Below are 11,860 nucleotides of genomic sequence, written 5' to 3'. Positions count from 1 at the left end.
TCAATTTAGTGATAAAAAAAAATTAATTTGTAAACTTAAAATACAAAGTTCAAATTTCCACAATATTAATATATAAATATCCTATTTTCCACTTTCATTAAAGAAACTTAATTATTAAAGAATAGTTTATTTGTGAGAAGTAAGGTTGAAGGGGCCATAAAGTGTATTTTAGATTCCGTTTGCTTGAGTGAAAAGAAATAGAAAGGAAAGAAAATTATGAATTTTAATCCAAATTCATTCATTGGAATCCGTAATTTTCTTTCCTTCGTCTTCCCTTCCGATCAACCAAACGGAACCTTATGGCCCGTTTGGTGCGCAGGATAGCATAGTAACAGGATATGATATAAAACAGGATAAGGATAGGATATGATAACAGCAAGATAACAGTTATACTCAGTTATCATATCCTATGTTTGGTGCACACAGGATAACAAACATGATAACTATTATATTTTGTTTTTAATACATACTTGCTCATAATAATATGATAAGATATATAACATATTAATTGACAAAATTACTCTTGTAAAACAATTGTTATTTTTTAAAAATTATTTTGTAATACTTTGAATTTTATAAATAAAAAATATAAATAAGTAATAAAATAATTTTATATAATTTAAAATAAAAATCATGAGAAAATAATCAAGTTTAATTTTTTATATGAATCATGATCAAATAAATAACTCAATAATATATACATGTTAGATAAGCCAAATAAATATTTGATATATCTCATACGTAAATAATAAAACTACTATTGCAAAAGAATTATATTTAATTTTTTATAAAATTTAAATTAATATCCCTATTTGTCAATTTTTAATAATCATTTTACTTTAAAATATTGTAATTTTAGTAAAATTTTAATTTTTTAGAATATGTAAATTACAAAATTACCCCTGTGAGAAAATCACATATATATTTAAAAATTAATTATTTTATTATTTATATTTTATTAATTTTATTTTATGTATTTTCAAATATATTTTATAAAATAAGTCATTAATTTTTTTTTCTTCTTATCCTATCCTGCTGGTAACCCAGCTCAAATTCAGGATAAGAATTATAACTAGAGAGACAGGATAGGATAAACTTCAAGATTAACTTATCATATCCTGCTGTATCACCAAACACTGGATTGCGGCAGGATATGATACAGTTATCCTATCCTGTCTCTTATCCTGTGCACCAAACGGACCCTTAAGGTTTCAAATTTATTTTATTTTATATTTTATATTTTTCTTTCCATTCATTTTGAAAATATTATTATTATATTATTTTGTGATGATTGTTTGTCTTCATCCTTAAATTTTAGAACCAAAAAACAATGTGTCCACGTAGGAACATTGAAACATGAAGAAGAACAAAAATGCAACAAAACAAAGAGAAACATTATACAAATTTTCTTTGTTTGTGAGATCCAACCTTGAATTCATGTCTTGATGTTGCTCCAATGTTGTTTTCCCAAAGGCCATAATTGAACCTTCATGTGTAAGCCATTTTCACCCTTTTTTTTCTCCTTCATCAATTCAAATCTTTGATCCAACCCCACTTTTTCTTTTTCTTTTTGTAATTTAATTTTAATTTTTATCTTTCTCTACTCTGATTATTTGATTTTATACCCATGTTTTTTCTGTGTTTTTTATTTTTTATTTTTTATTTTTTAATGTTTTTATTGGGTGCCCACTTCTTGAATCTGGAAAATTTTGGATTTTGATTGATACCCATGTTGAATTTATGTATGTACTTCTTGAAAATGTTCATTTTTTATGGATTTTTTTAATTTGGATTATTTATGAGAAAATCGCTGCTTTTTCTTTGTTGCTTTGGGGTGTCCATTTTCTTCAATACGGATGATTTTGTGTTTATATTGATATCTGTTGTGTTTTTGCTTTTGATTTGCATAATTTGGTTGTGAAATGTTGATGTAGGTGCTGCGGAGTTTGGTTCATTTGGCTTGTTGGTTAGAATTGCTTATTAGTGTTATCATAGTTACTTTTGCATTTTGTAAATAATTTGAGACTCGTCGAGATTAAGTTGGATTTGAAACTGTGTACAAGATTTGTTGCTGCTGTAAGTATCTATAGATTTATCTTCCTTGTTTTAGTTATAGTGAAGTTGCTATTGGATGTTGAGCATGTTGATGTTGAATTCATGTTCAAACCCTAGGTGTCATTAGGGACAATGAATTCGATGTGAGTTTGTGGGTTATTATTCTTCTGTTTATACTTCTGGTTTTAGCACCGTGATTTTTTTTGTCTTAACCCTCCGGTTCTGAAGGGAAGAGGAACGCCTGGATATTTAGCAGTGTAAATTGTGGAAAGAATTTGCAGCGGTGATTATGGCCTTAAATAAGACAGGAAACTTGTTAGGTACCAATGCCGGAGACGAGCATGGCTTGTTTCCTCAATACAACCAACAAGAGTTACACAGCGGTATTACAAATGTACATCATAATAATATCCCTAAACATGTTGGGGGGAAAAATGCGGTGAATTTTGTTCATGATGGAAGAGTTTCTGTTTCACCCGATATACCTCAAAATCGCGAGAATAGGTTTGGATTGAATAAGGAGAACGGCCGTGTTAGATACGAAGACCTCACCAATATTTTAGGGTTGAAGAGAATGGACTCTGAGACTTCTTCTGAGATAGGTGATTTTATCCCTAAAAGACAGCCAGCAGCACAAGAGATTGAAAACGGCGTTTCTCCTAACATTTTTTGCAAAACTCAAAAGGGAGATGGCGACAACAGTGGCCGTGGTGCGTTGAAGAAGAGCTTTAGCGAAAAATTTAGTGACCAACATGGTACTAGGCCACCTGTATCACCGCCTATTTGCAGACATGAAAGATCTCATTCCAATGGATTTTCTGGTTCTGGACTTTTAGACGATACTTTATCTTCTGGGAAAATAAAGTTTCTTTGCAGCTTTGGTGGAAAAATATTACCAAGGCCCGGTGATAGTAAACTCAGATATGTTGGCGGAGAAACCCACATTATATCTATCCGAAAGGATATTTTATGGGAAGAGCTTATGAACAAGACTTTAGGTATTTGCAGTCAACCTCACACGATCAAATACCAGCTTCCGGGGGAGGATCTTGATGCTCTAATATCGGTTTCCTCTGATGAAGATCTTCAAAATATGATAGAGGAATATCATGGACTTGAAAGTCACGAAGGTTCTCAGAAACTTCGAATATTTTTAGTTCCTTTGGGTGAATCTGAAGAGACATCATCTACCGAGGCAAACACCGTTCTGCAGAATGATCCTGATTACCAATACGTTGTTGCTTTAAACGGCGTAATAGACCCTAGTCCTAAGAAAAACACCGGTGGACAGAGTTTGATAAACGAAGCAAATCAGCCAGTGACAACTTTCAATTTTACTCCAATAATTGTGGCTTCTACTTTGGAGACCAGGGACGGTAATAAACGTATTCATGCTTTAAATCCAGATGGAATTTTGAATGATCCCTTAAATCTTCAAAGTGCATTGCGAATTTCTCCTACTCCGGTTCAAGTTGCAGGTTCTAGTACAGGTTATGTTCAATTGCTTGGTAACAACTCATGCCAGGGAAGTATTGACAGCAATGCATCATATGTTACCGCTCAGGTAGACTCCGGAAACTCGAGCATAAACGCTGCTGATTGCCGATACCCTCAACAAGAATCTGTTACCTTGTTAAGTGACGGTCATCCTCGTCAACATGGTGACGTTGGTCAGCCGAAGAATCTCAATGGACAGTATTTTGACAACTACAATCCAGGCAATGGTTACAGTGATGAAGTTTTTGGTGGAACCTTGCATAACGATAGAATACTCCGCTCTGGAAATCCGATTGCTCAACCGGCCGAATCATATGGAATTAATAATGATCCGCCTCATGGGATGCCTCATGCTTTTTCTGATTCGCAGTTGCATGAGAGTGGAGCAAGGTCTGGTTACCGCTCACAAGAAGGAATTGCCCCGTCTTTCTCCTTGAACCTTGATAAGTCCCAATTATCTTCGATGTTAGGTATCTCACAAGTGAACCATATGGAGGGTCAACATGATCCCTTCCTCCATGATCCTCAAATACAAAGTAAGATACCAAATGTGGAGTCAGCTGAGATGCATAGACGGCAAGTTATGGCATCTTCATCTCCCTACTCGGAATCAGTAGGAATGAATGATCGTATTAATAAGGATAGCATTTTAACTGACAAAAAGTACCTTAATGCTCAAACTGACTTAAGTGGATCCGGCTTTGTAGAAAAGAACATCCAGGAACATTCTTTTAAATCAGAAAGGATGATGAGAAATGAAGAAAATAATCATATTCCGAAGAAGGATAACAAGGTTTACGAGGGAAATTCAACTGTCAATTATATGAGTGAATTGCATCTTTTGGATACATTCCCTACTAATGATATATGTGCTAAGATTGGTATGCAAAATAATCGGGAACAACCTTGTGAGGACATGCATCCTTCGACATCAGGCATGATGGGACTCTCTCTAAATAACCTTGTGGACAAGACCCCGTCTGATCTGAATCGTAAACAAGGAAATGATTTTTCAGCCAGAAACATTGATTTAAATGCTCCGATCTTAATACATCCAGAAAGCTCGTGTGGCAAAAGTTCTGAAAGGGATCATATGTTCAATTTTTCCTTTGATCCACATTCTCTTAAATCGGCACAAATTCAGCCTTCTCATAATCAGACCACTAAAGTTTTTCATGATAATCCAACAATAAACTCGGAAAGTTTGTATCCTGCTGTAGTTCATGATGATGTCCCTCCAAGCTTAAACTTGCCGGTTAGTGACCTGGATAATGCAAGCAACAATATTTCTTTTATGAAGGCGCCTTCTTTTCTCGATGACTGGCTTACAAGCACTGATCAAATGGCTGTTCAGTTTAAACACGAACATTCTGCCTCCGGACTGTCAAAAGTTGAAGATGTAATTTTAGGACAATCGAAAAATTCAGAAAGGTGTAATGAAGATGTGACTGGTGTTGTTCCTTCACATCAAAAGTCTTCAATAGTACACACCCCGCATAATTTTGATGAAGGTGAAAGTGATGTATCTCCATCTCATACGGAAGTAGAGAGCACCATTCTAGAGTCTGATCTCGAGGTACGATAAACTGGATTAGACTTGAGTTTATTTATGATAAATAAATTTTATGCTTTCTGAATATTTTATTTTCATTTCATAGGATTTTAAAGACGACCAAACCGAAATGAATGACTTCCTTTCTGATGTAATGATAGCAGAAATGGAGGCGAGCATATATGGTTTGCAGGTAGACAATTACTGAAATTTTATGGTTCTGGTTTTTACATGCTTTGTGATTAGAACTCCATTTGGATTTTTATGTCCTATAATATACATCCAGATATCTTGATAGAATGTTCTATTCTGTCTTTTGTAGAAGACTCGCTTTTCTTTTTTTTTGGCATCAAATACATATGTAGATGAATGGTTTTAAACCCCTATTCTTTGAGCTAGCTTTTGGGCATGAAATCCAAGTCCATTTAACATGGTATTAGAGCTGGTTTTTACCGGCAATGTGAGAATTGGACCTAGGGCCACACTTTTCGTGAGGGTGGATTTTGAGATTTCCATTTTTCCCCACACTGCCAAAATTTGAAGGCTGTGCAATTTTATATATGCTTGGGCACCCTCTTTCTTTGAACTCACTTTTAAGAGTGAGATCCAAATTCATTTAACAGTTATATCACAAGGCCTAGTTAACGATTCAAGAAGAGGGTGCTTGTTTTTATGGCTATGGTAAACGGCGCAAGGTGTTTATCCTAGCTATATGGAGCAAATTAAAAGTGTAATACATACTTGAAGGGTGTGGTAGGGTGTGTGTGTGTCTGTGTGTGTCAAGTCATAGTCACTTAATGCATTTCATACCCAACGGAATTAACAAAGGTGTTCAGATAGGAAGAAACAGGTCTGTAGTGTTGGCACTGTCCAATAATTGCGAATGACATTGAGAATTAAACTTAAGTAGGGTGTGTGTCACTGTTTTTTTGGCATTAACCCTGTGGTTCCCAGTGGAAGGGGGCCCTGGTATTCAAAAGTTCGGCCGCATGGTAAGTAAAGTCTGGCCAAGAATTGTTCCCACCAGGAATCGAACTCGAGTTATCCTGAACGATTCGTCCTAGGAAGAGCTCATTAACCACTTGAGTCCAATTACTTGGTTACTGTGTTGAGTAGTTTTACTCAATAGCAACTTGAAGCAATTGCTATAAATGCACTTATGTTTTATAGCCAGGGTATAATCATCATTTTATGTAGTTTAATACACAACCTTATTTCTCTCTAAATTGCATTGCAAGAAACAAGAAATGTACCAGTATGTGATAACAATTTTGTATGGCTCGGTTGAATTCAAATGATATGATGCAATAATCCGTATATGCACAGTGAATTCAACTGTATCTATCTGTTATTGATGATCCTTATAAGGTACATTTTATGTTGTCATTCAGATAATTAAGAATGTTGATCTTGAAGAACTTATGGAGTTAGGATCTGGTACCTATGGAACTGTTTATCATGGAAAATGGCGAGGAACAGATGTTGCAATCAAGAGAATTAAAAAGAGCTGCTTTGCAGGGAGATCTTCTGAACAAGAACGGTTGGTGAGTCTTCAGTACACTTTTCTTCTCAATTTATTGATGAACCTACTATCATATATACTATTATAAATGCAGAATTTATTTTCTGATCATAATAACTGTCTAATCACAGCTATTAAACTTCCTAATAACCGCCATTAAATAATTTTGCACCCGTTCTTTCCTAATTATAGCTGTTATCAAGCAGACTACATCTGTATGCATGTCAATTATTGTGCGCTAATGATTGAGGGTCTGTTTGGATTTTCTTATTTGAGTTTTTATATTGACATAGGCACTTGTGAGACTGTTTTGAGAGTTTTATGGAAACAGCTTGTTAACATGTTCATAAGCTATTTTCAGCTGACATCCATAACCTCTCCGGGATAGTTTATGAAAACAGCTTAAAGCTTATATGAAAACAGTTTTACTTTATTTTATCTTTTTTTTATAGATAAATAGCTTATACATAACCACTAATATGATAAATGATTATTTATAAGCGCTTAATTAAGATTGTTTCAGCGATATGAATTAGAACATTAGTTGTTAAAATTCAGACCATAAGAAGGGGTGTATCTTTCTGTTAAAATATTAAAAAGTAGTCACTTTCTGAAACAAAATAAATAAAATATGCACATGAATCTGACAATGGATGCTGGCTTGAGTAGGCAAAAGATTTCTGGAGAGAGGCACAGATCCTGTCAAATCTTCACCATCCCAATGTGCTCGCATTTTATGGAATCGTACCGGACGGAGATGGTGGAACCTTAGCAACTGTAACAGAATATATGGTTAATGGTTCCCTTAGGCATGTCCTTGTCAAGAACAACAGGTAGCCCTTTTTTTGTGAATATCATTTTGAATAAATTCACGTACTGAATCTCAACTCTTACACAGATTACTAGATCGTCGTAAAAAGCTTATAATTGCCATGGATGCAGCTTTTGGTATGGAATATTTGCATTCGAAGAATATTGTCCATTTCGATTTGAAGTGTGACAATTTACTTGTCAATCTAAGGGATCCACAACGACCCATATGCAAGGTTATAGTTCCACAAGTCAAGTTTCATCTTGTTTCACGTAAAAATACACGAGATGATAAACCTTGGCATAGTGTTTTAATTATACTCAATGTTTCTTATGAAAATGAACTTTAAAAGGCTTTCATAAAACAGTGAAGACTTATTTTGAAACTGGAATAGAATCATAAACCAAGCGTAGTAATGTGGTTGGTTAGAAATGATACAAGAGATTTCTAAACCGTAAGATATTATGTTGAAATAATCTGTGTTCAATAGGTTCAACAGAGGTCAGTGGTCTTTTTGTGCATGTCAAGCCTGTAACAGTTTGTTGCTTATTTTTTCCTAGGTTGGAGATTTTGGATTATCAAGAATTAAACGCAATACCCTTGTATCTGGGGGTGTGCGAGGAACCCTTCCATGGATGGCACCAGAGCTGTTGAATGGTAATAGCAGTCGAGTTTCCGAAAAGGTAATAGAACCGTTCATATGTAGTTTCACAATATTATCAATGGATCTTTCGGCTGGCATTTAGTTTGTGGAATGACTTTGACAGGTTGATGTTTTCTCGTTTGGCATCTCAATGTGGGAGCTATTGACAGGAGAGGAACCTTATGCAGATATGCATTGTGGTGCCATTATTGGTAAGAACATGTGCCTTAAAAGAAAGCTAAAATATTTTTATCGCTCTATTTGGCTTTAGGCTCTTAACTGTGACTGACCGATATCATAAGGTATAGAATGTGTAGGTTCTTGTTTCCTTGATAGCATATTATGTGCTTGCTCTCTTTGCATTGTAACTGTAAAACATTTGTCGCTTGATGGAGTTTTGAGGGTCTGCTCTTATCCCTTGAAGCACTGACAGAGCGCAGACATCGGACATTGCACTGACACGTCGTCATTGATAATAATTTGAGAAAATAAATTAATGGAATTTAATTACATGTGTCGGTGTCAGACACCGGACACACCTTAAGTCAGAACTGTCGGTTCAACATAATGCTAGTTTTACTTCTTAATGTCTAATCAAATGTTTCTTGTTTTTGAAAGCTGTTATGGTCTGAATTTTGAATTGTGTCTAATCGGGAAAAAAGTAAAAACAAATTGAAAGTGAAAGATTAAGATAAGCATTAGGGTTCCGTGAAATTCTACCTTAGTATAAAGAATCTTGCATGTGTGGAGGAGAGGTTAAAGTCAAATAAACATTGTTGCAAGTATTTTTATAGGGTCTTTATATGCTACAACTACTTACTTGCTTTGCTTTTGTTGACATGTTCATTTAGGCGGAATTGTAAAGAACACACTCCGACCACCAATTCCAGAACGATGTGATCCTGAATGGAGGAAGCTTATGGAAGAATGTTGGTCACGTGACCCCGAATGTCGACCATCATTCACCGAGATAACAAGCAGGTTAAGATCTATGTCTATGGCCAATCAACAAGGAAAGGGTAATTATCAGGCATGGCAGTTGAGACCTAGTAATGAATTTTGATTGTACATAATATGGTTAAGAAAGCAGTCGAGACTAGGATCGGCATGCTTCGAGGGTTACCACGCACGACACTTACCTATTGTTTATTGTGATTTATATTAGTTAATATATATTCATTTGTTTATTCTTTCTTGTAAAAGTTGAGAGAGGTTTTGAGATTATATGGTATAGTTTTTTAGATATATCAATTTTGTATTTGGTGCAAGATCCAACATTTTGAAAGATATATATAGAAAGAAAAGGTGTCTTTGGTATATATGTACACAACAATGCTTGTAATATATGATTGTTTAGCTTAATATAATGTGAGTATCCTTTCTTTATCATGCATTTTTACTCCCTTCCTTAATTGAGCCTTATGGCAGAATATGATGACCCGCCCGAAAACCCAAAAGATGTTTGGGTGATGCGGGTGGGTTATGTCGGGTTTCGGGGTAATTTACAAAATTTACCGATCGATTGAAAGTTTATACTATTATATAGATTATTCGTAAAAAAATTGAAAAAATTGAAAATTATTTGATATGTTATTGAGATTCATTAAGATTAACGGTTTATGTGAGTTTTTATTAAATAATGTTATTCTTTATAGGTCTCAATAACATATCAAATTATTTTCAATTTTTAAAAAAATAATTTATGAATAATTTATATGATATAAACTTTCAATCCAATAGTGAATTTTATAAAATTCATATTCGTTATAATAGTATTGATCACTTGTCGGTGGTGGATCAACTTATAAAAGTGATCCACCATAGCATGATTAATAATACTAATGCAATATTACTATCTCACTTTTACCGTATACTCCCTTCGGACACAAATATAAGAAAAAACAACCGTTTACGTGGTGTTTAAAAATTTTAGTTAAATGTAGTTAATTTTTCTTGATTTAATGCAAAACATGGGTTAAGTTTACTATATTACCCTTTGAAAAGTGATTTATGCCTTGGAAATCACATAAATTTTTGAAAAGTGAAATAATTAAATAAGGTTTATTAAGAATAGTAGTATTAATTAGTTTAAAAGTAGTTGACTTTTGCTTATATTTGTGTTCAAAATTTGAAATGTTTTTTCCTTATATTTGTGTCGGGAGGAAGGAGCACTTTTTTTTTCTCTTGTGATGTCTTTTCCTTCTGCTTTGATGTCTCATCCAATTAATTAAAATAAACAACTTAAAGATTTTTTTTTTTCCGTATCGTCTATACAAAAAAATCCTTTATTAAATTGCTATTTTTAATCACTTCCATCTTACTGTATTTGTATTTCCACAGTACGGTTTTGTTCTCTTTCACTATTCTTTGATGTGTGTAAGCAACTCTTCTGCATGCAAGTAAATCTTGTTGTCTAAAGTTCGATTCTATCTTTTTGTTTGGAATGGTAGAAAAAAAGTGAGATGAAAGAAAATTACGCAAATTAATTAATGAATTTAATTTAGACTTGTACCAAAAAAAAAATTAATTTAGAGAAAGAAAATCATATATTTGAAGATTGAAATCCATATCCGAACATGAGAAAATGATTAGAACGTCTCTGAAAAAAGAAAAGATAAAATATTAAATTGTTAACTGAAATTAAGATAAATAACTAATAGAGTAATTTTGCCAAACATTTTTCAAACGATATTTTAAGTAGCTTATGAGTTTATAGCTTATAGTTTTTATCCCTATCATCTTACTTGAAAAAAATTAATATTAATTAAACAAATTTTTTTTATGTCAGTTTATACTTATAAGCTAGTTTAACCGTTAATTTTACTAAACACTATAAATTCAATCAGTTAGCTTATTCGCTATAAACTAAATGCTAGCTTATAAGGTATCCGCTATCCGCTATTTTTTTTATCAAAAAGAGCCTAAGTTTATAGTGGATGAGCTGATAGCAAAGTAGCTTATAAGCTAGCTGATAGAATTGCTATGTTTGATAAAATTAACGGTTGAACTAGCTTATAAAAATGATGAAATGACATAAAATAAAATATGTTTAATTAATATTAAATTAGTCACTACTCTGCTCACTACTTTGAGTAGTCTCACTTCAGTTGTCACTATTTTGTTCTTCACTTAATTTAAAGGAGGGAGGGGTCATTCATTCATCTACAAAAAGAGCTTCCTCTCCACCGTATACATTCATCACCACTTAAATCTGAAAACTTCATCACCTTCAAAAAAAAATCACAACTCACATGTTTGATATATGCTTGGTTCAACTAAAGGTATATATATCCCTGCATTTTTCACTTGTTTATGAGAGATATGATTCCACAACTCACTTCTATAGTTCTATTGTGTTCATTTGTTGCATTCATCTATTTATTTTATTTGACTATGTTTTTTTAATATATCACGTAACCTTCGAAGATCCGGTGATATTGTTGATGATGATTTGGTTGTTCATCATGTTGCAGATTTGGTGCACGTAACCTTTGATTAATAAGACCATCTCCAATAGTGTAGTACCTATTATGTAGTTTAACTTTCTTTGTAGTGATGAGGTTTTGGTAAAATCAACTACAAATGTAATTAGAGATAGGAAAGCTCTCCGGTCGCTTATGCCATGATGATGAAATAAGTTAATAATGTGGTCTACGATGATATTTTGACAAGGGGCTACCAAGTATTGGCAAGTGGAAGAAGAGAAGAGGGACTATTTGGTTAAATGTTAAGTGTTTGATTACTGAGTGTGGTTTTGGGTGGTTAAGTCTTTGATTAATG

General features: G+C 33.5%; 1 protein-coding gene across 2 annotated transcripts; it reads left to right on the top strand.

The window, feature by feature from the left end:
- Positions 1–1,208: 1,208 nt before the first annotated feature.
- Positions 1,209–9,473, top strand: LOC123909595. 2 transcript variants are annotated; one of them, XM_045960461.1, is made up of 10 exons: positions 1,328–1,494; positions 1,935–2,076; positions 2,173–5,128; positions 5,211–5,297; positions 6,496–6,648; positions 7,296–7,459; positions 7,525–7,672; positions 7,998–8,120; positions 8,205–8,292; positions 8,932–9,473. In XM_045960461.1, exons 3-10 carry the CDS (start codon positions 2,345–2,347, stop codon positions 9,141–9,143), a joined length of 3,759 nt encoding a protein of 1,252 aa, XP_045816417.1. In that variant the 5' UTR covers positions 1,328–1,494; positions 1,935–2,076; positions 2,173–2,344; the 3' UTR covers positions 9,144–9,473. The 2 variants fall into 2 exon arrangements, with proteins under 2 accessions (XP_045816416.1, XP_045816417.1); XM_045960460.1 differs by having other exon boundaries at positions 1,209–1,494; positions 1,935–5,128.
- The last annotated feature ends 2,387 nt before the right edge of the window (positions 9,474–11,860 follow it).

Source organism: Trifolium pratense, linkage group LG2 (genome assembly GCF_020283565.1).
Source record: "Trifolium pratense cultivar HEN17-A07 linkage group LG2, ARS_RC_1.1, whole genome shotgun sequence".
Taxonomy (NCBI): Eukaryota; Viridiplantae; Streptophyta; class Magnoliopsida; order Fabales; family Fabaceae; genus Trifolium; species Trifolium pratense.
Note: the sequence above shows the minus strand (reverse complement) of the source record. Positions and strands in the feature narration are given on the sequence as shown.

Excerpts from the sequence above, each read along its gene's own strand:
- LOC123909595 (XM_045960460.1), top strand. The coding sequence starts at position 2,345 with ATGGCCTTAAATAAGACAGGAAACTTGTTAGGTACCAATGCCGGAGAC. Across the intron at positions 5,298-6,495 it reads CGAGCATATATGGTTTGCAG|ATAATTAAGAATGTTGATCT; the intron begins GTAGACAATTAC and ends GTTGTCATTCAG. Across the intron at positions 8,293-8,931 it reads GCATTGTGGTGCCATTATTG|GCGGAATTGTAAAGAACACA; the intron begins GTAAGAACATGT and ends ATGTTCATTTAG.